The sequence below is a fragment of the Symphodus melops genome, assembly GCF_947650265.1.
Source record: "Symphodus melops genome assembly, chromosome: 7".
In the NCBI taxonomy this organism is placed as follows: Eukaryota; Metazoa; Chordata; class Actinopteri; order Labriformes; family Labridae; genus Symphodus; species Symphodus melops.
The window spans coordinates 12,600,577-12,626,247 of record NC_136697.1 but is presented as its reverse complement, the minus strand read 5'-3'; the positions used below and the strand labels follow the sequence as shown (position 1 = coordinate 12,626,247).

General features: G+C 39.4%; 2 protein-coding genes across 4 annotated transcripts; one reads left to right on the top strand and one right to left on the bottom strand.

Annotated features, from left to right (window-relative positions):
* The first annotated feature begins 1,787 nt into the window (after positions 1 to 1,787).
* znf644a (zinc finger protein 644a) lies at positions 1,788 to 15,351 on the top strand. Of its 2 annotated transcripts, none has more exons than XM_079348680.1 (6): positions 1,788 to 2,049; positions 8,392 to 10,879; positions 11,268 to 11,861; positions 12,881 to 13,006; positions 13,971 to 14,073; positions 14,884 to 15,351. In XM_079348680.1, exons 2-6 carry the CDS (start codon positions 8,395 to 8,397, stop codon positions 15,068 to 15,070), a joined length of 3,495 nt encoding a protein of 1,164 aa, XP_079204806.1. In that variant the 5' UTR covers positions 1,788 to 2,049; positions 8,392 to 8,394; the 3' UTR covers positions 15,071 to 15,351. The 2 variants fall into 2 exon arrangements, with proteins under 2 accessions (XP_079204806.1, XP_079204805.1); XM_079348679.1 differs by having other exon boundaries at positions 1,788 to 2,110.
* A 247-nt stretch (positions 15,352 to 15,598) lies between these two features.
* On the bottom strand, positions 15,599 to 24,034 carry LOC306827052 (uncharacterized protein). 2 transcript variants are annotated; one of them, XM_079348681.1, is made up of 11 exons: positions 23,841 to 24,034; positions 23,414 to 23,517; positions 22,460 to 22,559; positions 20,486 to 20,930; positions 20,303 to 20,357; positions 19,653 to 19,719; positions 18,407 to 18,554; positions 18,024 to 18,084; positions 17,780 to 17,910; positions 17,543 to 17,632; positions 15,599 to 16,246 (listed from the first exon to the last, which is right to left on the bottom strand). In XM_079348681.1, the coding sequence occupies exons 1-11, from the start codon at positions 23,921 to 23,923 to the stop codon at positions 16,226 to 16,228; spliced, it is 1,305 nt and encodes a 434-aa protein (XP_079204807.1). In that variant the 5' UTR covers positions 23,924 to 24,034; the 3' UTR covers positions 15,599 to 16,225. The 2 variants fall into 2 exon arrangements, with proteins under 2 accessions (XP_079204807.1, XP_079204808.1); XM_079348682.1 differs by lacking the exon at positions 15,599 to 16,246 and having other exon boundaries at positions 17,585 to 17,690.
* Between the last annotated feature and the right edge of the window lie 1,637 nt (positions 24,035 to 25,671).

Below are 25,671 nucleotides of genomic sequence, written 5' to 3'. Positions count from 1 at the left end.
GTCAAAATTGAAAGAATAATTCATAAGACACAGATCCAAATTTGTTCACAAAATCAGTAGAAAATGTTGACACTTTTAAGCCTATTAATGCTATGTTATCTGTAAGGCTTAGAGTTAAATTTAGCAGGGCTCCAATAGGCCAGAAACTGAGCAGTTTACTCAAGTCAAGTGAAAAGGAATTCATCCTCATCCAGAGCACAACATACTGTAAAGAGTAGAGAGAGACTCTGCCTCCTCCTGCATATCCTGAGTTGCTGGAAATTGTGAAAGTGATGGAGGTGCTTCAAGCTGCCATGGACTGACTTCCTGATGCAGTGGCTTTCTGTAACATACAGTCCAAAGTGAAAAAAATATATTTAGCTGAGAGAGGATGGAGAGAGAGGGGTGATTTGGGGGATTTATCTTTGTACTCACACTTTGTGGACAATAGGCTTCTCAAAAAACAGATTATCCAGGGACAACACGCAGTCATCAGAGTCCAACATCTCAACAGGTCACAAGAGCACTCAGGCATTTAAAATCAAAAAGGGCTTCTGGCTCAAAGAAAAAACACAAGCCAGCAAAACAAATACATCAATAAACTTCTAGCTCTTCATATATATATATATATATATACATATATGTATATAAAATGAGTAATGAATATATGAATATATAATATGAGTAAGTGGGTAAAGTAAAGTGGGTAAATACATTGAGTAAGTGCGTAAAGATATTGTCTTTTCCAAGGCCCTGTCAGAGTGACTATCATGAGTGATGGTTTAACTATCTTTAAGTTTAGCCGACTTATCTTCAAAAAGAAAACTTTCCAATGTTGTATGGACATCAAAATGACGTTGTGTATGATTTATCTCAAACTGTTTGAATTTTACTGTGAAAATTAAGAGATAATTGGACAAATAAAAGTATAAGATAGAAAGATTCCTAATGAACACCATCACTTTAGATATAGATACAAGACCTAAATGCTCTTCAAAAGGCCCAGGTGCTAAAGATATTTGAATATTGATAGAAAAATGTAAATACCTCATTATTTGTTATTTTCAAAGTAACATTACCTTGCTAGCTTATACTGTAACTTCACATTAAAATATATAGACGTCTTTATCACACGGTTATAAACTATTATGTTATTATTTTATGTTTGACGAACTTTTACCAAATGGCCTACTTCACATTTTTTATATAAATGTCGTCGTTTTTAAGTTACCCACCTTTAATAATGAACAAACTACTCCTTGTATCGTAAGATAAAAGCTGACGTTGTTTCACATTTTAGCTAACTTCTCTTTATGAAGTTTGACCGAGATTCAATCAGTTAAAACTTTATTAGCAAATGTTTCCCATCTACATTCACAACACTGGATAGCTTTGTGTGGCCTAATATTTCCTTCCAATGTAAAATAGGCCATAACAGGTGTTTATTGGCGAATTTGATTCATACTTGGTTAGTATACGTACAAAATGCCTTTTCTCTTTTAAATGCACGAAGCTGAGAATACATGACCCGGCTAATCACCTGCTTTAAAAGCAACAAAGACCTGTGAGAAGACCACCATGGGGGGACATGCTAAAACCAGAACCAGCCTCTCTTTTGTTGACATACTTCTAAAAAAAATAAACATTATAAATAGCTTAAACAAATGTCATCTTACACACACAAATACAAGAAGTACATTTCTGTTATCAACTCATACTGTGATTAACCGCCATCAACCTAAAATAAATCTCCTACTCAAAGGAGATGGTCATTAACTCGGGTTTTTATGCCTCCCATCTGGACTGAACCATTACAGATCTTTGGGGGGGAACATGGCGCCGACGCTAAACATCACTTGACGAAATCATACAAGACAATGACTCTAGTAACAGTCGAGTCATATTTGTTTTTGACCTAAAGTTACATTTAAAACGTTTTTATTGGAGTATCGCTCTTGTTTGTGACGGTAACGCTAACTGTACTTACATTTACCCATACAAAAGAAAATGATCTGTCCCACACCAGACCACCACGGAAAATGGCGACTGTGAAATAGATGGAAGACGAAAGTAAGAAATTATCCAATGCAGCGTTTAAATTGTGCCCTGTCCTCATCCGCACAGCTCGGAGGTAACGTTTACTTGTTTTTCATCATTTCCCTGATGGCTCTATGGTCCATAGGTGTCGTTGATTGTCATTATGTACAGTTTAGCCTGAGGAATAGGTTTTGCTATGAAGCAGCCTTAATGAAATGGTCTGCAGCTCTTGCAAGCAGCATCCAACAACACAGCGTGACATAAACGCCAACGAAATGCTTTGAAACATGTACCTAACTTGGTATAAATGATTTAATTCATCCTGTATTTCCGTATCTTTGAAAACCCTTTTCAACGATTGGTGATTGGCAGATGGCTGAACTACTATGCTGAAAGTTTTAGAACCACACCAAATCCACAACTGCTCATCAAATACCATGTTACAGATCCATCCCATTGCAGTTTCGGTGTTTGTTTTTTATTTTTATCACAAGGTTTAAAAACATCCTACACTGACATAGAAGGATTCCCTTTGGCATGACACTTTTATTGCCCTTCAAATCCTAGACCTCTCCACTCATCTGACGCGACCTTGTAGTGTTATCAAAGGCTTCAATTTATCTTTAAAGCAAAGTGTAAAATAGATTTGAGGTTTAGCTAGTTTTCATTTAGACTGTTAATGGGGATCAAGCCAAACCTGCTGACACTATAACTTACTCTTAACTTTACATATCAAACAGGCACCCTCTTATAAACGAGAATTACCTGTTTCAATATCTAGCACTTAAAACATGGTTACCTTTTTTAAATATTAGACATGTGAAAGCCTGAATAGGGTAATGTCTCTGTTTCACTTTTAACATTTAGTGAAACATGTTAAAAAATGGCATGATTCATTATTGTTTCCATTGTAAACCATCTTAAGGCGAGCTGACTTAAATTAGCTTTAGGCCTGCTAATATATTTTTTCATCACCTAATTATTTTCTTGATTAATCACTTTGAGACCCAATGATAATTTATCACACAAGAAACAAATCATTTCAGTGCTGTTTTCATTTAAAGGGATACGTCACCCATTAAAACATGAATCTGAATGGAAATTGAGTCATATGTTGTAGAAATGTGAACTACATGTTGAAGTTGGTGCCTTCCTGACTGAAAAAAGGCAGAAAATATATTTTTGGCTTATGTTTATAAAAGACAACAACTCCCAGAATGCACAGCACTGCCGGCCACTCCCACTGAGGCTAGGATGCTCTATAAACTGGTTTAGTGATGACGTATTTTTGTAGGCCAACCCGAAAAAAATGGTTCTGGTGGTTCCTACGAAAATTCGCCTATGGGATTTTTGCATTGAATTTTGGATCATTGCAGAAAATAAGCTCTGTGGCAAACACACGTTTCTGATGCGTAGCTGTTTTGTTCAGCGGGATAATCTTTACAGATTAACATCATTTATATGAAGTTTGAAGAGTTAATGCAACCAAGAGAAGTAAAAAGCTAACGTTATGCTCTAGCGAACTACACCGTGGTCGGTTTATAATGACGTCATGACCGTTATGCTTCATCAATCTAATTAGCGGATTTGACAAGCTAGTTTAACGTTAGCTTAATAAGTTGTTTATTAACCTAATATTTGCAAGAACACTGAAAAACATCATTTTTTGTGGGTCTTTGAGCTATACTATATTACAACTATAATATAATTAATTCGGCACCTAAACTGTATTAAAAAACTGAACGAAATGTACAAGACTGTTATCATGATTTTTGTCTGAGGTCAAGGAACTACCCATCCCACAATCCTTTGTGAATTATATTGGGGGGGTTTTCTTGAAAGTAACTTTTGTTGTTAAAGTGTGTTCTTCATGCAAGTGTTGCAATCTTGAAGTTTGTTTCCTGAAAAATATAAACTATATTTACAGCGGTATGACAAGTTTATTAGTGCAATTCGTATTAGCTAGCTAACTAGTGAGCCTTCTAACAAGACTTATCTGTTCGCGTCAAGGTTCTCAAACATGGCATAGAGGGGTGGGAAATATTACCACGGTAACAGCAAGCTCAACCAATCAGAAACACTCATTTGTATGACATCACTAGCAGGCGCAGGACCCCGAGCCAATCTGGTAACCCGAGCCGATCTGATACTTACACTGGTATGGCTCAATACAGTTTGGTTCGGTAAAGCCTGATCCTGTTTGTGTTTCCAAAACCAACCGTGCCATATTTGGTAGGCGGTGTGTATGCCGGAGGCTGATAGCCGTGTCAGCTATGTAATAGCCTCACATGACAGCAGCACAAACAAACAGCGTCACAAACAAAACCAACGATGGAGGACATCCAGCAGTTCATCTACTTTGTCACTGGCATGTGGCTCTTTATTACAAACACAATCGATGAATAAAAAATCGACTGGGTATTTAAATGTGATGGGGTTGAGTTTGCTGCTGTCACTCGGGAAGTGACGATTATTTCAAGGGATTTCAGTGTTTAGCTCCACCTTTTAGGGTTGGATCAATATTCTTGGCACCCCAAAAGAAGAGTCCCAAAAAGTAGGACGGTACAGGTCGGTAATTCGGAAATCTTTCCCGGCTGTAGTCTATGGAATCGCCACAAAATGCGTGCCAGACCAAAATGAACCGAACTGAACCGCTAGGTAGAAACAAGGCTTATGTCTGTGTCCATAGGCAAACAGTGAGAGCAGACATCACCAGTCCGCCCCAGCTCAAGTCAGCCCGAGCTCTTAGTTCTCACTGCTGCCGACAGGCAGGTCTTGTACCTCGGCTGCAGCAGCTGCCAACAGCCGAGGCACAAGACCTGCGTGTCGGCAGCAGCTGCCTCCTGTCCCTCCATCAGCCTCAACTGCTCGTTGCTATATTGCGTCTCGTAGAGATAGCCACAAACATCCGATTCGAGCATAAGACTTTCAAAACCCCTTCATCCATATCACTAATTAGTGGAAACGTACTTTTTTCGTTATTGTCAGTTTTTCTCAGCTTTCTCCACAGAGCCTGTTAGCACCACTTCCTAGCAAGATGGCGAAAGTTGCGTTTAGATTCTGGCAGCGAAGTTCCACCAACTGATCTGTGACATGCCTGGAACTAGTGATGTAGTTTCAACCCCTTGAACCAAAGCAGCCTCTGATGACACAAAATGATTATTTTTGCATCATCGGAGGTTGCTTGTCATACAAGAAATACAGAGCTTTCCAGTCTCAGAGGAAAATGAGGCCGGGATGACCATTGGCAGGGAGTCAACCATTCAAAAATACGACCAGGTTTCTAATGATACAAAGCTTATTGCAAATGGGTGAAGTAGTCCTCTAAAAGGTTCAGGCACCAGTAACTGCATTTAATAATTGCAATTGTTTGTCACAACCTTTGGGCAAACTTCAGAGAATTTTGCTGTCTAAATCCAGATTGGTTTCTATGCAGAAACATTCTACATAAATTGTGGTAATGATAATATGTAACGGTAGCTAATTGTTGCTGATTTGGGGCTATAACAATAAGATGTATCTGTAATACTGCAGTCATGGAAATTTAAGTTAGGCAAGTAATTCATTCTCGTTGGATAAAAGTGAGTCAGTAGAAATGTTTGTTGCAGCTTGTAAACACAACATTCAAACTAGACCCCTCCTCCTGGGCTCTTCATGAATAGAAGTGCACCCCCGCTGCAGGACTTTAGTGTGACTTAAGTGTGTGTGTGTGCCGTGAGGAGGAATACAGACAATCGACTGGGTATTTAAACATGACACTTTATACTGCATTCACATGGGAAGTGACCATCCTTTCGACCGGGTCGGATCAATATACTTGGCACTCCAACAGAAGGGTATCAAAAAGTAGGATGGTATGGCTCAGTGATTTGGGGGTTTTTCCCGGCTTTAGGCCCCGTTTACACGGAGACGCTGTGATAGAAACGCATCGAAACGACCCCACTCCGGATTCAAAGTACAGACCGTCTACACGGCAGTCTTGCCTGAGTGAAAACGATGTAGTTCTCACGCCCGGCCAGTAGTGGGCAGTGGAACTTTACAACGCAACACTCACCAGTACAACCACTTTCTCCACAACATCCTCTTTAGCGGCTAGTTCTCACAAGTCTTACCTAAATGCTGCGTATGGTCGCCCTGTGCTTGGGTAAAGGTTGAAAATTTGCCGCAAGTGTTTTCGATGCCCTTTCGGCGGCGACATACACAATGTATCATATCAAGGTTCTGTTTATACAACGCGAATAGCTGCTGAAGCACATAGCACAAGCAAATCCGCCGCCATTGTTGTTTATGTTTGTTCTCGACTACTGCGCATGTCCAAATGTATGGGGGGAGGTGTGGTGAGGTCATCGCAGCCAGAGAGTCCGCTCCATTTCGTTCACATGGCTGTGATACGCCCCCGTATCAGTTTCGTTCCACCCTGGAGGTCGAATTCAAAAGCTTGCGTTTTCACCCCTGTGAAACACAGACGCCGTGTGAACGAAAGGCCAATCCAATACTCAACTGTTTAGTTTTACTGTCACAGCGTCTCCGTGTAAACGGGGCCTTAGTCAGTGCTGCTAAATGTGTGCCGTACCGAGGCGAGCCAAACTGGTGGAAACAGGGCTTTAGTATCACTTAGCTCTGACTTTGTCACTGCAACTTCACTGAATTTGAGTCGTTTTGGTCAGATACAGCCCTCTGACAATCCTGGATTTCTAAATTATGCAAGGCAGGGATGGATTATGTCATTTCTAATTTGCGTTCCATTGCTTGTGCTCATGCATCAGCAAGCATACCGTGCCGGAGCCTACCACTTCTAACCAGGCCAAGGCCAAGAAAGAGTACTGTGCTTGAGCACGGAATGAGCATTCATCCAAGTGAAACAAGCTGGACTTTGGGTGTCAAATGTGCTTTGGCACATTACGGATTGCCTAGTTTGAATGCACTGTGGTCTCTGAGCATGTGGGACTGCTTGGCTCTGCTCATATAGTCAGAAGGACAGGATTCAGTTTTAGTGGTTGTCTGTCACAAATCACTGTTACGTTGCTTTTGTTTATCAGCCAACATGGCAAATTCCACAGACACTGACAAATCCACCAGACCCCAGGTCAAATGTTTTTGACCTGGCCTTTTTTTACAATTGGTGCAACTTTAGCTAGATGAACTTTTATCAGACACTGTGGGCCATAGAGCATAGTGTGGAGGTAAGTCTCCTGGCCAAATTTACCCACTCTGGTGCACCTTAATAATATAATAATAAAGCTTTATTGCAGACACAGGTCCATATGAAACACATAGTTTAGTTCCCTTGAAACAAACTAAAACCCTGATGTTGACCTTTTTGGCAGGCTTGACAAACCATTGAAATTGGGTGCGTACTTAACAGCCGAGCTGAGACCCAGCTGAAGAGATGGTCTTAGTTTGCTTCCAAACAAACCCAAGTATGGTTCATTTGAGACGGAAAAAAGCCACTGGACATCAGTCTGACCCATTGTAAAAATCATACGCCTTTTTGGTCGTAACAGGCGTTGCCACATGCATTATGGGAAATAATTGTTTGGTATGCAGCACAGTGTTGTTTGCTAAAAATGAGTTGTGGGTCAACATGAGCAGCAAGAAAACATGCAGTCTCTTGAATATTTGGGCAAAGGACCATAACAAAAAGCAAAATGTTTGTCTAAAAGAATACAAGGACGAGAGCAGCACGCAAGATCTCCATGATTGTTTACTTTCATTTTGCGATTACTGCTTTACCAGGCCCCAGACCTTTTTGTTCCATGAATGAACCATCTTTGCACCCATGGTTTTGTTTACAAATTCTGCTGCCTCTCACCAAAAGTGCAATGTGAAAATGAACTGCATCAAACCAAAAAAGAAACATTGAATTTGGTCCGGACCATTGGAATGGGACTAAAGGACTTTCCTGGTGTGACTACACCTTAATACAGCCTCGATGAAACGTACAGAACCAAGCTAAATCTCTGTGATACCTAGACAACATTATGAGACATCACTGTAAATTGGAGCGAGTGTCTCTCAGATTTTAATTGCTGGAGTAGCTGAATTTATTTTAGCTGGGTTTCTTTTTATGGTAATTTGATTGGTTTGTCATAAAAGGAGAAATCTTTATTGGGGAAGGATACCAATTAATAATTTACCTCTATCCTCGGATACCAAATGTGCCAATATTATCATGCATCCTGAAATGGATTGGATTTCTTTTATCCTTCCTGTACCTTAACAACACTCCAAAGAGACAAAAACGCCAATCCTACCGAATTACCTTCTTATGTACAAAGGTTGTCATTTTACCTTCGCTGTGATATGGTGGATTTTGCTTACAAACCCTTGTGATTGAGGAATATCTAAAAGAAGGCTGTACTTTTTTTTTTCCAGGTCATGGCAGCAGAAATTTCATGCCTGACAGGTGTTGATGAGGATGACAAAGATGCAGAACCTGAGATCAATGCCTTCACACTCCTGCAAGAGCCAGTGAGAATGGCCCAAGAAGAAGCCACTTGCACCAATTCTTTCAGCAAGCCCTCTTTGAAACAAAACAGTGTCCTAGATGTTCTGTCAAACACAGATATGCTGTCTTCAGTTGGCCTTGGAAACGGACCTTCTTCACATCAGGCTACACAAGCCCATGAACTCAACAGCATCTCCGCGGAAAAAGATGAGACAAAAAGCATCACTCCTCTAAAAACAGTGCAGGAAATTGACACTGCAGGGATTTGGGGTTTTGATGAAGACTCGCCTGAGAACTCATTGGATAATTTCAGTGGTGCTAGTGACCTTCATTGGGATCCTCATAAAGAGTTTATGCAGTTTCTGTGGGATAGTCATGGGGATTCACCTGGTGAAGAGTCTAAAGATGAAGTCCCTTCTGTCACTAACCGACAGAGAAGAAAACGGAAAATGGACATGGTTGTCATGGTGGATCCCTCAGAGGACCTTTATCCTGATCTGAGTCCCAAGTCATCTGAGGAATTATCTGATACTGAATGCCAAGAAGACTCGATTCCTGTCGGCAAAGTCAAAAGGTCAAGGAAGTCACAGTTGCCCTCTACAGAAAAGGTTTCCAAGTATCCCAATGGAACCGTAAAGGCCATCAAAGACATTCTTTACAACGGACCTGCAAGAAATTCACACGAGAACAGTATAAGTCATGGGCTTTCACCACTGAAACGAAGGCTAACAAACTGTCATTTAGAGAAGAAGCAAGCGTGTTACTCATGCTCAAAATGTAAGCTCAATTTCAAGAAAGAGCATCATTTGCATTGTCATATGAAGTCTCATGTTGACCCTTCTAATATCTCACTAAAGCCTTTTATATGCCGCGAGTGTGGAAAGTCATTCAGACAAAGTGGTTCACTTATTGACCACATGACTCTTCGCCATGAAAAGAGAGAGAGACTCAGTGAAGAGTTCAAAGGCATGAATGACAAAAAGAAAGACGATAGAAGAAAGCTTTTCTGCCCGCAGTGCACATTCGTTACAAACTGCCCAAACACGTTTGTTCAACATGCAAAGACCCATGAAAAGGACAAGAGAAAGTTTAGATGTGACAAATGTAGCTTCAGGTCCCTGAGTGAGAATGATCTAAGGAGACATAACATTATGCAGCACACCGTGATCACAGTTAGAAAGCGAATCGAGAATGATGACCCTCAACTCTTCTCCTGTAATGTTTGTTCTTATAGAGCTTTTAGCAAAAATGTTTTTAAGAATCACCTTCTGCGGCGCCACCAACAAACTTACGATGAGTATGAAGCTGTGCAACGTCGTGAGAAAAACACATCAGCATTTAAGAAGCAGAACGTGCCTACTCGTGAAACTTCTGTTGAAGATGCAGAGTTTACGTCTAAAATCTTGATAGAAGATCAAATCTCTCCTGACAGAGCGTCTTCACCTAGTGAGTCCAGTGACATTTCAGACTTGTTCAAAAATAGCAAGATAAGGAGAAGTCTCAAGTCGCAAATAACCGAATCAAAGCTTGACAAGTCTATCAATGTTCTACTGTCCCGACAAAGACATGGAAGGAAGACTGCAGAACAGAAAAAAGAAAGCAACAACTGCAGCACATCTGCTCAGAATTTCAAAAGTGACCTAGATAGCCCAGATGATTTGCCAGAAACTTTGACTGTCAAGGTTGAAGAACCAGCTTTAACTCCAAAATACCACTGGGTCCCATCAAGTGCAACTCAAAGTGATATTTACTGCAGAAGTGTACCCAAGATGAAAGAGGATGAGTCAACAGTGAAGAAGTCGCCATCTAAAAGGAAGATGTCTATTCCTTATCGAAACACCTCTGACCAAGACTCATGCTTCATCTCACAAAAACCAAGCCCTAAGAAAGTAAACCAAGAAGAAGAAGAGTCAGGCTGTGATGAAAAAGACATTTTCGAATTCCAGGAAACGGATGCCATCCCTAACCGTTTTGACAATGACATCAAGAGAGACAAACCAAACATCATTTATACATACAGCAGAAGAATGTCCATGAGGGGTGCACTGCAAGCGTCTAAAAGGCTGTTTGAGAAAATAAAGACCGAAGAGCAAGAAGAACAAGATGGCCCTGAAATCAAAGAAGAATGCATAGAAACGGAAGTATTTCAAGAAAACTTTGAAACTCACCAAATACCTTTGAGTGAATCCTTCACAGAGGACACATCAGACTTGGAATCAGAACGCAAGAACTGTCCATACTGTCCAGCAATCTTTGAGTCAGGTGTTGGATTGTCCAACCATGTTCGAGGGCATCTTCATAGGGTCGGACTGAACTACAACGCACGCCATGTAGTGCCTCCTGAGCAGGTAGCTTCTCATGACAGAAGGCCAAGAATTCGAAGAAAGATCTCAGCATTTCGGAGATTGAAAAAAGGTACCTACATACTTATTGCATGCTCTTTACTTTGGAATCTCTGCTTTATAACAAATTTCATTATAGTTGCCATCAGGGCTGTTGGTTGTTACCAGTCATTACACTTACCAAGGCATTACAGAGATCTAAGTTGTAAGTTTGTTTCTGAAGCTACATTTTAGATCTATTCAATTGATTGGTTTTCAATCAATGGAACTACTCGACTGTCTTGCTGAGATAAAAAAAAGACCGGGATTTAGTTCATTTTTCAGTACTTGATGTTTTAAAGTTCAGTGTACCTGATGATGTTCGGGTTCCAATCAACCAATCTTTATTTGTATCTGGTCAATTCATAAAAACTGTTATATTAACAGTTTCACAATTCTTTATCTGTTCTCTTTTTAAACAGCATTACAGATGGAGTCCGAGTCTGAGACTGTGAAGAGTATTCACTCCTGTCCATTATGTGGAGACTCGTTTGATAACAGGACTGGACAGTCCAACCACATACGAGGTCACCTCAAAAAGCTTGGTAAAAGCTTTTCAAAAAAGAACAAATCCCCTTTATATTTACTCCGGGAGTTGATGCGTGACAAAAAGGAGTTCCAGCGTGCACTTCAAATTCTAGGAAAGAGACGGAACCATTTCCAATATGGTGCTTCACCAAAGCTGTCCGGTGTTGATACTTACAGGCAACAGCCCATTGGAATCCCAAAAAGGAGTTCTATCCCCAGTGATGGCACTGAAACTGAACCACAGATCCACACATTTTCTTTAGCAGAAATGAAACCTGAAAAAAGGCAGCTAGAGACTAAACTGGATGTTAAAAATTCGCTCTCGGGTGCAACTGCCTTGATAGGAATTCTAAAGAAGAGAAAATGTCAGGAAGATGCCAGGCTTAAGGGGTCCTCTCAGATGTCAAAAAACACATTAGCAGTTTCTACAAATGGTGAGCACTGCCCAGGATCAAGAGTTGCATCGTCACTGCCAAAGTCGATATCTGGTAAGTAACTTCATAATCGTTGTAAACAGAAGAAATCAGAGTGGGAGTTAAAGTCTTTCCTTTTTTTTTGGTACAGTTTGTAGGAAACCCGTTTTCTTTCTGCAGTAAAGTAAGAGAAAACCTCAGTTGCCAAAAACATACGGGAAAAATTGTGTCATTTGCTAGAAGATAAAAATCCTTAATAATAAATGTTAAATAATTAATAAATGTAATGAGGAGGACTCACTAGACACTTCAGTCAGGAGAGGTAGCTGCTATTTATAATAAGCCAATATCCCAACAATGTACTGGTTTTATATTTGTCATAATGCTTTAGCTTTTTACACTAATAGAAGTCAGGAATAGTGAAGTTTGTAAAGCAGTTGTTTAAAGAGTTATATGACCAATGATCATTAAATTTGATGTTTTGTAGAAGTATGGTGTCATCTGCATAAAGGTGTAGAATGACATTTTGGAAGTTCATTCAGAGTCTATTTCAAAAACTGAAGATATTTTCTCTTATTATAATAAAGAAGCGTCAATTTATTTTTGTCAATTCATAACCTTAACTGCATTTAAGAGTCAAATCGTAAAAAAACCCATTAACACTTGGTAAAATGGAATAAGGACAGGGTGTGTTCCAAATACTTCATCTTACAATGTGTGACCTCTCCAAAGGAGGCTGTTTTGCCTTAGAGTTACAGGAAAGAAATCAATTGTTGCACTAAGCCTGTAGTATTAAGACCATTGTGTAATTTCATAGTACTGCAGTGTATCTAAAGTTTAATATTACAATTGTGTTTAATCATGTTGCATTTTCAACTGCTTAACACAAATACTTATAAATGTAAACAGTGCATTTTAAAATGTAAATCATTGTTTTTACAAGTCATTCAGTTTTAATCTGAAAGACAAAAAATTTACGTTCTGATAAAACAAACATACCCAAAAAAAATGTCCTACACCACTCAACAGCTTTTAAAAATAACCGGCAACATATTCAGGTCTTCATTTATTTTTCTGCTTTTGTCTTTTTACAGAGAAAGGTGAATTCAACAGGAAGGTTTGTGTCCATTGCAATGCAACTTTCCATAGTGGAGTTAGTTTGTCTAATCACCTCCGGGCGTATGCAAAACGAAAAAGGACCGCCTTAGAGGACGGGACAAGTAAGTATTGCAGTTACTTACAGCTATTCCACTCCCAACTCCACAGAAGCAGTTTAGTACATCTATTTTCTCACAAGCAGTGTTTTCATTCGTCAGCATTTAGTAATTAATCTCATTTATTTGTTACAGTTTGTGTCTGCATCAGGGTTTGACTGTTGCTCAGCAGAGCATACTCGGCTTGACAAGCTAAAAACTGAAAAGTTTCATCATTCATTTGTGAAAGAAATATCAAATCCCTACTAAATAGTCAATAGAGCAACACACAGTCACATTATTATTGTCCTATTGTTAATTTTTGGCTACATAGCAGTTTTTGGCTAATTTAAAGAAGAAATGTGTGACTTTTTGATCCAGTGGATGTCGCCTTTGAACACAGGCATTACACCAAAACAAACATTTTTGCGACATCTCCGCTATTCTGAAGCCCCCGCTATCTTCCAGTGGTCACCTCCAACTCCCCTCAACTCATGTTCGCATGAAGGAGTTGTGGATTAGAGCTCACCATAATTAAACACCATTAAGTGCAAGCAGCGGGCAATTGTCTTTAGCTCAATCTGCAATTGCCTGTGCCCTGCGTTGTTGTGTTAGCAGGCTAATGTTAGCACACTTTGGTTAAATCATAGTTTCATATTGTGCATAAATTGACACGGAAGAACCGTGATCTAAACACACTTAAGCGACTTGGAAATAAGCAATAAGTGTGAGCTTTGTTATTCTTCTTTCCTCCAGTCCTTGACTAAAACAGTTTAACATTCAAGGCCGCGCCGTCCATGTAAACATGACTCAGACAACATACAGCTGGTGTACTCACGCTTTTCATTTGTCAACAGCTGTGACTCAGAGAAACATTAACTCAGGATATACTTGATTTCTGCTGTATTTAGGTGTAAAATGTCCCACCTTGTTATTATTTTATTAATAAGACAGAGCCATTATATTAAAATAAAAATGTTCTTTCTTTAAGCATTGGACTGTAAAATAAGGAGACAACGCTCAAGGCCTGGCCCAAAGAAGAAGTCACTGCCCTTACCACAAACTCCAGAGGAAATGTACAGACTCACCTGCAGGTAATATTTTCTTTTTTTAATTGTACAACCCACATATATGACGCCTTGTAAACACTGCTTAGTAATGTATGTAAAGTCTGTTTGTAACAGTTCTTATTTACAGAGCAGGAGGCTGAGAGACCTTTTTGTAAATGATGAACTCCAAAACAATTTTAAAAAGTAGGACGCATTTCTAACAACCTAATTTAACAAAAAAAAATACTCTTAAAAAAAGCAGAGGCCATAAACAAAATTGGCTGAAGTCCCAAAATGATGGGAAATGATAATGAACCTCCATGACTGTTTTTCAGTCACATATACTGTACAGCTCCTCTGGGTAATTGAGTTTTTCAGGAGATTTCATTAGATGTAAACAGGTACAACAGTCTTTTTGAGCTCGTGTGCTGCCCCTTTAATTCATGTCAAAACATGTCACTGAAAACAACAAATGTGAACCTAATAATGGCACAAGAGGAATATTCAGAGGATCATCAGGCCCGGCTGTACAAAAGGTTTGATCTGAATAAGCATTTCTTTAGGTAATACAGTTTACTGTCGTCCAGGCTTTCCAAGAAAAAAATGGAACAAGCTTACCTAGATTCAGACTCAAAAAGATGACCTGATACATATTATTAGCGAACTAAAGGGGACTTTATAATACATATTTTGCCCATTATGGGCACCAAAATCAAACAAAAAGATCCTTAAAATTGCTTTTAATTGACATTTTTCTGACACCAGATTTTTTTGGGGGGTGATACAAGACTCCTGTAGAATCATGGCCAAAACCCACTAATTTGTCTCATTGATCGTTCCTTCTTCTGTTGACAGGTTCTGTGACCTGGTCTTCCAGGGGCCCCTTTCAGTCCAGGAGGACTGGATCAAACATTTACAGAGACACATAATGAACACAAGTGTCCCTCACACTGGGCTCGGCATGGTTGAGGTCACCTCACTGCCGAAGACCCTAAAGACTGACCAAGACAGCTCACTGACGGCCACAAACGCTGCCTCATGAAGCCAATTGGGACCTTTTTAGATTTCACTAGACTGTATGTGTATGTACATTGGATGTTGTTTCACTTCTTTCTTTTTTAAGTCAATGAAATAATGGCCAAAAGTACAATATTGCTAAATAATGGAGACAATGTTGGACATTTGCAGAGTTGATAAACTTAATTATTTTGGATATTGTTACCTTTTCCGTTTAAAGTTCCAAATGGGCCGACTGTTTATTTCTGTTTTATGCAGTAATGTAGTGTGTGATCCATTTCTAATGAAGACAACTTTTACCTCAGATTTCTCATGGTTTGAGTCAGTTTTGTCAAAATTTGGCTGCACTTCATTAATTTTCTCATTTACATGACACATTTACTAATTTTTTGTATTTAAAAATGTTCAAATCCAGACCCACAGTCTCCTCTGTAGGCTACAGAGTTAGAGAGACAAATATTTGGATTAAGTAAAAGAAGCAAAAGCTCAAAATAAACAACTCAAGGAATCACAAGAGTGAGCTAGTATACAAGAACAAAAAAAGATGAAAAACTTGTTATGCATAGAAAGTGTTTTGTAGTATTTCAGTTAATGCATTGTCTCTAATACAAATACATCTGAAATGAAAATGGTTTCAAAAGACCTCACAGGCACAATCAGTGCTGAGGATGCCCTTCAAACAACATGTCACCTATATTTAATGCTTCAACTGTTTTGAGATAAATTAATTTTTAATGTACTATATCACACAGATACAATGCTTCAAACATTTGTGTTGTTCTAAATAAAAAAAAAAAAGAAATAAGTTGACTTTTTCAATTGTTTTTCACACAAATAAAAACATTTGATCCCCAAACAAACACATGACACATTTTATCTTCTTAAAGTGACAGACACAGATGGCCTGGGGAAATTGCAGCTGACTGATTAATATGGACATAGTGACATGAGAGAATACATGAGCTATGACACAAGGAAATATGTTTGTTACAAAACAGCCCAACTTCAATCTCTATTTATTCAGACAAATTATAAAAGACACATGGTCGGTGTGTTCTTCGTACATGAGGTACCATATTCATGTGAAGACTCGACTGAAGTGAGAAGTCCAAATCTAGATCTTCGTCTGAAGCAAAGCAGGGTCTTTGTGTAAACTGTATTTTGTAGAGTTGGATTTCTATCATTCAAATGGACTGCCACCCTGCAAAAGAAACAGTCCATTTAGCAGTCTGAAAGCTGAATGTGTAGAGTGAGTTAGGTCCACCTTACAGTAGCTAATAGTATTCGATAACATAAGGATACTATTTTCCAGTGTTACCAAGGAGTGTTCTGAGATCCGCAGCATGATGGTGCTGTTGTTGGTCAAAGGCGCGCTCTGTATTGAACCAGACGTTACGTTAAGCAAAAGCTGAGTGCTGAATGCTATGCAGATATTCATTTAACAAGCACCACCTCTTCATGAATCCTGCTCTATCAGCCAATAGTTCTATCTGTTGGTGGCTGTTTAGGTAGCTTGTAGGATTCTGAAGTACCAACTTATTCAATGTTACTAAGACCTTCTGTAATGATATGAACTAGTCATGAAGCTCAGTGATGTCATATACTTTCAAGTTCCAGTGCTGTTGTACTTTATATCAGCACTCAGAGAAAAGCTCCAGTTTAATCAGACTACTTGAGCAGAAGCAACCGTTTTATATTTGGTGATTCTAAATTCAAGAGAAGTGTCAACGTAAGAGTAAACCTCTCTCTCTCTCTCTCTCTCTCTCTCTCTCTCTCTCTCTCTCTCTCTCTCTCTCTCTCTCTCTCTCTCTCTCTCTCTCTCTCTCTCTCTCTCTCTCTCTCTCTCTCTCTCTCTCTCTCTCTCTCTCTCTCTCTCTCTCTCTCTCTCTCTCTCTCTCTCTCTCTCTCTCTCTCTCTCTCTCTCTCTCTCTCTCTCTCTCTCTCTCTCTCTCTCTCTCTCCCTGTCGACACTGTGGTTGACAGAGAATCTGAATTTGTGAGATCCCTCCCCCCATGTCAGTTTGGATCGGCGGCAGCCAATCTGTATCTAGTATGAATTGCTGAAAAATAGAATACAAAAGGTAAAAAATAATTAGATGTTTCACTTTACTGGATTTTTAAAAATGTTGGTTTGTCTTTCTTTGTATTCATTCCAATAAATAGGTAGGTAACATATATTTGAATAAATCTGTTACCTTAATTATAGTTAATAGGTTAAACAAACCATGTTGTCTTTCATTTTAAGCAGCTATCGGAGCTATTTATCTATTCCCAAAAAACAAACATGGTTATTCCAAAGCAGCCAAAGTTCATTTACAATGTATACACAGAGTAAAAGTCCCAAAGCTGTTAACTGTAGGGCAACAATACATTAAATACACGGTAATGAAGGACAGTATTGATCGGAACAGATCCTTTTGGCTCTTTTTTTTTTAAATTCTTAACATGTTTATTTTTCCCAAGAATTTGTTTTAAAATAGTTACATTATTGAAATACCTGCAGGAAGTGTTGAAACTGAGGTTTTAGCTCCTTCATCATGGTTTCTGCTTTGTGCAGGCACGTATGTCTCTGTCGCGCTTCAAACTCCTTCAAGAAATCAACCAATACATCTGTTAACATTTGATCCCTTTTGCTCCTTTCTGGTCTGGTCAAGGTTGAAGGGGGAACAAGAAAGGAGAGTTTCAAATAACAAAATGTAATGCTTAGTGTTGTGTTGTTAGACAGCAGTGTTACCTGTTTGTTACTATGGTGTTCCTGGGAGGTTATGTGGGCCTGGACTGAAGATGCCGATGTGGAGACAAAGACTTTGCAAGCTGCACAGTGGAAGAGTTCCATCTTTGTCATGTGGTCATTTTCCTGTAGTGCTGACAGAACAAAAAGATTAGACCAAAGGTCATCTTTTAATGACTGGAAATCAACATACTCTAATATCCCAGTGGAGCTTTATCCCAAAGTTTTGTTAGTGTAAGTTATTTACCTTGAAGTGCACAGTCCTCTATGGCTCGACTATACTGACGGCTTTTAAACAGCATGACGTCCTTTGGAAAGAAAAGCCGTCCGTCACATTCCAGACATGAATATCCAAACATTTAGCAATGTTTCTCTGATATGATTACTTTTAATTTTATTCCATCACAGCTTCTATTGTTAATGTATTGGGCTCAGTGTATTTGCATTTAACCCCAATCCTACTGTTTTAAGCCTGTTTTGTACAGCGATCTTGAAACACAGTTTCACGAGCATTACCTTTGGGATAAATAAAGTCCTATAATATATATTTTATTTTTTCATATAAGGATTGAACAGGTCTGGGATTAGAAGGAACTGTCTACAGGAGGTTTGGATGTGTATTTCTCTTACCTGTAGGAAGGCTATGATCATATCATCATAATTATTATATTGTTGAATGTGCTCCAGCGTGTCCCAGTGACTCTTGCTCTCTAAGTGATCCTCCAACTCCTGACCATTTGCCAACTCAACCTCACAAAGGTCACAGGTAATGGGGTTCCTAAAACAAGTATAAGACAATCAGTAGTGTATTCAGACAGACATTCAGACTTGATAGAGAAGTTTAAAAATGAATTTCTCCCTGTAGACATCTTTCCTCTGTTGTGAGACTTAAAATGGTGGAAATGAGCAAAAGTTTTGCTCTTGGCTGGGAGTTGAATCCATGCGTGGAGATACCAGGGGAGGGTTGTTTTTTTTTTAACCACAATCACATTATGATGTCACAAGGAGAGTACATTTGAAACTGAGCACTTTTCTCTGTGTCGTAAGACTTATGCAGACCACAAACAAAAGGACTTCATGTGTTTATTTCACATTTTGTGGGTCGGATGACACTCAGGTTACCCAAATATATGTTCAAAAACACTGTAAAAGTGGAATTTTCATAACATGTCCCCTTCAATTAAAGACACATACTGTACATAAAAACATTTTTGAAAACAGATTAGCTACATTTAGCCAATTAGCTAACCAGTGGTGAATAAAGTGCCTGAAAGCCATATTTGAATCAAAATAAACCAGTATGTCTGTTGTAATTTTACATAAAGGTCACATATTATCCTCCTTTTCAACAAGTTAAATGCAAACAAACTATGTTTGACCACACCTCTCTTTGGGGAAGGGCTTGGGTGTCTCCAGCTTTCTCGCTGCATGCCCTATTGCTTAGGGTGAGAAGGCAGACTCAGACAGCAGATCAAACATGTAGCTGTCACCCATCTGGGGGAGGGGTTACTGTCCTTTCTCATGTCATGAATGGAAAATCTACGGACAGTGTGTTTGAGCACACATTTTCTGAAAAGGGGAGCAGGCAAAAGACAGAGACGATGGACTTCTCTTATAATTGGGGTTTGTAGACAAACTAGGGACACATCGTGTTAGAAAACTCGTAAGAAACTAAATGATGTGGATAGAACAGAAAGTGCTCCAAACTGTTAATTACCTTTAAAATTGATTAATTTGAGACAAACAAGGACCATAACATTTTTAAGATCGGAGAGGTAAACATGGTGTTATCGATCTGGCCTGTTTACAACACCATCAAATGATTCTGAATATCTGTCTTTTTATATAAAGGGGAAGAAAAAGATTTGGTTTTTACTTGTCCATTATTATTCTTTTGCTTTCAAGTATTGGCACCTTGTTGGAAGGCGGGATTTGATCCAGTTCTGTTGAATAATATAAAAAAGACAGAATTATTTTTCATAAAAGGTTTCAAGAGTGAATATATTTAAACATGGTAAACACATAAACACAATTATCAACAAATGACTAATAAAGACCACGCTGGTCTCAGAAACGTGTGTGACACTACTTGATTGCTTGTGCTTGCACTGTGATCACATCAGTATCACACTGGTCCTGTGTGTGAATGTCGTCAGTCTCGCTCTCTGTGAATTTTCCTGAAAATGTACTTCTGTATTCACACATCGGCTTACCTGTACTTCAACTGAACATTTAACAAGAGAGCAGGCAGAAGCTATCTGGATAAAGTCATTGTGAAAAAGTCGGCCATATTTGTTCACACATGGAGTTCTTCCTGATTGTTTCCGGACTTTTTCAAGAGTTTTGGGTGCGTGTGTGAAAAAGACCATTACTTAAAATCATCACCACTTGTCCATACAATCATGTTTTTTCAAATAAAAGATTAACAATGATGTATACAAAACAGCCAGTATATTGTTATATTATATATATATATATATATATATATATATATATATATTATTATTTAGCAATTTGTCAAGTTACCTGTTTCAACGTATTCCTGCTTTAACCTGGGAGGTGATATTCTAACAGTGGTCCTCTACAGGGAGAGAGTTCAAACAAGAAATAACAGTGTCATCAATGCATTAACAAGCACAAATGACAGTTTCATTTAATATTAAACAATACAACAATCAGAGCCTTGTCTGGCTGTCTTTTCCCATCTACCTGTCTTATTGGTGATACCTCTCTCCTGTACTCTGGGATCGTTGTCCTCTCCTCCCCGTTGGTACTCTGTGCTTCATAAACAGGAAACGGTTGAGTTGAGGAGGCAGGAATAAGCCTGTCAGGGCTGCCAACACGACGCTCAAGTGGTCTGTTTATAGAGTCATAACCTGCTGGGTCACCTGATTCAGTGTCTGGACTATAAGCCATCTGATCAGGAGGTCTATAACCCGGACTAGGGCCCGGTATTGTTACAGAACCAAAGTCGAGCCTGCTAAGAGGTTGACTCCCAGGCCTCAGGGTGCATGAGTCCCAGCGGCTTTTTTTACTACTGCCTCTTTCTGGAGACAAACTCTGAACTGTTTCGGAGTCTGCGTGATCTTGACCTTGTGGCATCTCATGTTCGGAGTCTGATGAAGCCGCCTCGTAGGGATTATAGAGCTCATCCCTGAGGGACAGAGAAGGAATTAGCTTGTGTGTTTGCAATGCACTTTGAGTTTATCACCTGTAAGGATGCAATGTTGGTAATCAATAAATCTTCATAGATACTCTACCGATCGGTGATCACTAAAATTGGGAATGTTTGAATATTTTCTTGAAGTCATATTTCTTTCTTTTTTCATCCATCTATCCATCCATTTTCTACCGCTTATCCGGGGCCGGGTCGCGGGAGCAGCAGTCTAAGCAGAGACACCCAGACTTCCCTCACCCCAGACACCTCCTCCAGCTCTTCCGGTGGGACCCCGAGGCGTTCCCAAGCCAGCCGAGAGACATAGTCTCTCCAGCGTGTCCTGGGTCTACCCCGAGGCCTCCTCCCGGAGGGACATGCCTAGAACATCTCCCTAGGGAGGCGTCCAGGGGGCATCCGGACCAGATGCCCGAACCACCTCAACTGACTCCTCTCGATGTGAAGGATTAGCAGCTCTACTCCGAGCTCCTCCCTGGTGACCGAGCTCCTCACCCTATCTCTAAGGGTGCGCCCAGCCACCCTACGGAGGAAGCCAATGTCAGCCGCTTGTATCCAAGATCTCGTTCTTTCGGTCATGACCCAGAGCTCATGACCATAGGTGAGGGTAGGAACGAAGATCGACCGGTAAATAGAGAGCTTCGCCTTTCGGCTTAGCTCCTTCTTCACCACGACGGACCGATACAGCAACCGCATGACTGCAGACGCCGCACCAATCCGTCTGTCGATCTCACGCTCCATCTTCCCCCCACTCGTGAACAAGACCCCGAGATACTTAAACTCCTCCACCTGGGGCAAGGACTCCCCACCGACCCGAAGGGGGCAAACCACCTTTTCCGGTCGAGAACCATGGCCTCAGATTTAGAGGTGCTGATCCTCATCCCAGCCGCCTCACACTCGGTAGCGAACCGCCCCAGTGCGCACTGAAGGTCCGGGTTCGATGGAGCCAACAAGACCACATCATCTGCAAAAAGCAGAGACGAGATCCTGTGGTCCCCGAACCGGACCCCCTCCGGCCCCTGACTGCGCCTAGAAATTCTGTCCATAAAAGTAATGAACAGAACCGGTGACAAAGGGCAGCCCTGCCGGAGGCCAACGCGCACCGGGAACAGGTCCGACTTAATACCGGCAATGCGAACCATACTCCTGCTCCGGTCGTACAAGGAGCACAAGGTCATCCAATATTTTATTTTTTAATTTTTTTTAAGCAACAATTGCTTATTTGTTATGCGTTGTGGATGGCAAACAAACTTTACTAACCAATGTTGATTGTACTATAGAGAAGGTTGTGTTTGAGTGTGTGAGTGGCTGTCTGTCTGTCTGTCTGTCTGTTGGTGATTTATCAATAGACTTTTCCTGCCTAAATCTGCAAGAAAACTAGTAAATCAAAAAGTGTAATAAGTAAGTGAGGAAAAGCTTACACCCTGACACTCACACTTTTCTCCTCACACTTTGTAAATGATAGTTTTTAGGATTCTAATGGGGCAAGTTAACACCACAGAGTTGCTTACTTCTTTGGACTGCTTGTGTTTTTTCCCTCAGAGGTGCCTTCTCCTTCTTCTGCTTCATCTAAAGGTTTGAATGAAGACTTCCATCTAAACTCAGTGGGTCCTGTATTGAACAAAAGGTAAACAACAAAAAAGACTTTTAAACAACAGTTACTGTACGTACAACCAAGGACAACATCACAATGTTAAAAACAAACATGGGATGTGCATGGCTGTGTTTGCCTGCAGCTTTTTTATTTCAAACAATTTTAATGACGTTCTTTGTTAATGTGCTGTGAAAGGGGGTAGATTAGGAGATTATCGTTCTTTCTGCTCCTCTTCATTCAAGATCAGCATACTTATATTCAAGTGAAATCTGACACAACTCTGTCAGGGTGCTAATGCAGTGTAAGCGCTGAATTTTAGAGACAGCGCTTGATCTCGCTCTCTGGCATCTCATGATACGTCATGCTCTCTCTTTAGTACGCGAATGAATTGACAAAACAGAAAAATATAGCACGCTTTTTGAAAAAGTATTTCATGTCACACACAAAGCCGGTCAAATTAACACACACACACAAAGGGATCAAATCAGAAAAACTCAAACAAACATTTGGAAAGTGATCGTTTGTGTTGTGTTACCTACTAACTTTTTAAGACGAGATATTCCTTTATTCGTCTCACAGTGGAGAAGTTAACACATTTTAAAAAGACAAAGACTGTGTTTTATACATGTCTGACACTGTTCAGTTATACAGTTATAAAAAAAAAAAGATTACTTCCAATGTTATTTGTGGGTCGATGAAAATATAAGTGATTGTGTGAGATCAGAGAAGCTGTGATATACTGTCTTATTTGGATCACAGCCAGCTATATTGAATTTGATTATCATAGTCAAATTTTAAATTAATACTGATGTTAATTTAGTCTCAGGGTGTAAATTTTGTGTTTCTAAATGTGCTTCATGTGTGAAGTTACCTTCAGGTTTTTTGGTCTTAGGTTCATGACCGGAAGTCCTGGTTGAATAGCCTTCAAGTTTACTCGAGATGAAATACATAGCTTCTTTATAGCCAAAAGGTATTCTTAAATACACAAACATGACAATTTAAAGCACGTAAACATGACAATAACAGCTTATCAACATGAGAGTTATGAAGTTATAAAAACAGAAGGGACTGTTCTGTTTTAGCTACGTGGCCAACAACATTGTTAAAGATAATGTTAGTGTTTGTTACATGCTCCTAATACAACTACAACAGGTACTAACATCACAGGCAAAATGCTTGAAGTAAAAACAACAACAACAACAACAACACATCTCTAAATAACGTTATTAGCTGCATGTTGTTTAGCCCTTATTATTTACAGTCTATGTTTGAGACAACAACACAAAGCAAAACGTTACCTTTCCAATTGACGCTTTCTCTCTTTATTTGCTGGTATTGTTGATTGAGGTTGCAGGGGAAGGTTGATATTCGGAGGGTTCATTTTCGTTGTTTTTATCGGGATGTCGTGTAACGAGAAGTGCAAGGAGCTAAGCTAGTTCACCCAGCAACCTGATGATACTCAAACCTGCCGCCAGGTGGCAGCATGTTGTTGTTTTACAGTCTATGGTTGTGTGATGATGGATCTGCCTCTGTACTTCTCCAGTATCTTATATCTTCACCTGCAGAAACTTCATGAACAATATGATCCCAACTCTATACCTGCACATTGATAGTCAGTGATAGTGGTGCTACATTGATTATTATTATTTTTACGTTTATGAAGTTCATAATGCAGGTTGCTCAACATGCCAGAGTGAGTTCCTGCTTTGCGCCATCAATTTACTTACTGCAATATGACGCTTATTGCATCACATGAAGAAAACTTCCAGGCAAAGAAAAACACATTTTTCTCGTCTCAGGGCAAAATGAGGGCTGGATTCACGACCATTCAACACTACTACCATGTTTCTAATGATACACAGCTTCATGTAAATGGGTGAAGTATCCCTTTAAGTGATGAAGATCCTGAGAGGAAGTCTATATTTTTGTCACACATGTTACTCTAAAAGACATTCCATTTTGTTATATGTTTAATTATATTCAATGTTGATCAGGCAACATATGATAGAAAATGTACATTAATTGTGGTTCTGCTGTACATTCTCAGACAAATTTGATTATTCAGACAAGCAGCAGTGCAAGGCCTTTAATTAGACCTCCAAACAAAAGCTACAAATGTGCATAACACATACGACCTCTACGACACAGTAAAGATCCTCACAGAAACAGTGAAAGTGCTGTTCACAAATCAGCAGGACTTCCTCACATGAACAATGTTAGCAGTTTGCTGAGGTTTGAAAAGTTCCTGATCCCTCTACTGCAGGACTGAATGGAATTTTAATTGAGGGGAAATGATCCTATAGGATTATAACGATGTATGAGCACAAGACATTTATCTTTGTCATATTAACATTAGTCATCTGGTGACAGAGATTATAGATTATGGGGGTTAAACCAGTCTATGGTTAAACCACATAAATTAGAATGGAAGTGAGAACAAAGGGTACAGCTTCTTAACATCATTGAACTGAAAACCATTTTATGGACAGTTTTTTTTGTGTATGCCTTTGAAATGTTTAATTGAAGCAAGTTGTAATCATCTTGGTTCCCATGAGTGTACTTTTACATTCACTAACCTCTTTCACTATCTGTTTCTTCATGGCACTGAAAGAATGTTTTGGTTTAAAGGTCTTTATTTGGAGGCCACAAAAAAGGTGATAAATAAATAAAAGAACAAGAGCTAAATCTCTTTTCTTTATTGGAAAAGGCTTCTCGACAGGTAGAACATGCAGAATTTCGTTAAACACACATTATTTGCATCACTGTAATCATTGCTTAGACAAACACTTTCTTTACCAACAATGTTTTATTTGTGTTATCTTTTAGCATCAAACAGAATACAACACATTAAGTCAAACTTTCTCAGAGGGACAGAGATAAAAACTAAGACAAACAAAAAGTAAAACACATATGTGATGAATAATTAGGTTGGGGAATATGCAGGGGACATAAATCAAGTTAATGTCATAATTAAAGTACAACTGTTGAGATTAATTATATACCTTCAGGTGTTTCTAGTCATAGTGACAGATCTAAATAACGGATGAACATTTTGGAAAAGTGTTTATCCCTGATTGTATTTTTTAAGTTTAAAGATCCCCCGACCCACAAACCCCTTTTTTATGATTG

What these genes read in the sequence shown, in the direction of transcription:
- znf644a (XM_079348680.1), top strand. Translation starts at nt 8,395, where the DNA reads ATGGCAGCAGAAATTTCATGCCTGACAGGTGTTGATGAGGATGACAAA. An exon ending in ACTGCCAAAGTCGATATCTG is followed by an intron (nt 11,862 to 12,880) that starts GTAAGTAACTTC and finishes GTCTTTTTACAG; the next exon opens with AGAAAGGTGAATTCAACAGG. An exon ending in CGCCTTAGAGGACGGGACAA is followed by an intron (nt 13,007 to 13,970) that starts GTAAGTATTGCA and finishes TCTTTCTTTAAG; the next exon opens with CATTGGACTGTAAAATAAGG.
- LOC306827052 (XM_079348681.1), bottom strand. Translation starts at nt 23,923, where the DNA reads ATGAACCCTCCGAATATCAACCTTCCCCTGCAACCTCAATCAACAATA. An exon ending in TAAGACCAAAAAACCTGAAG is followed by an intron (nt 22,560 to 23,413) that starts GTAACTTCACAC and finishes TGTTCAATACAG; the next exon opens with GACCCACTGAGTTTAGATGG. An exon ending in AGTTTCAACACTTCCTGCAG is followed by an intron (nt 16,247 to 17,542) that starts GTATTTCAATAA and finishes TTTCTTTTGCAG; the next exon opens with GGTGGCAGTCCATTTGAATG.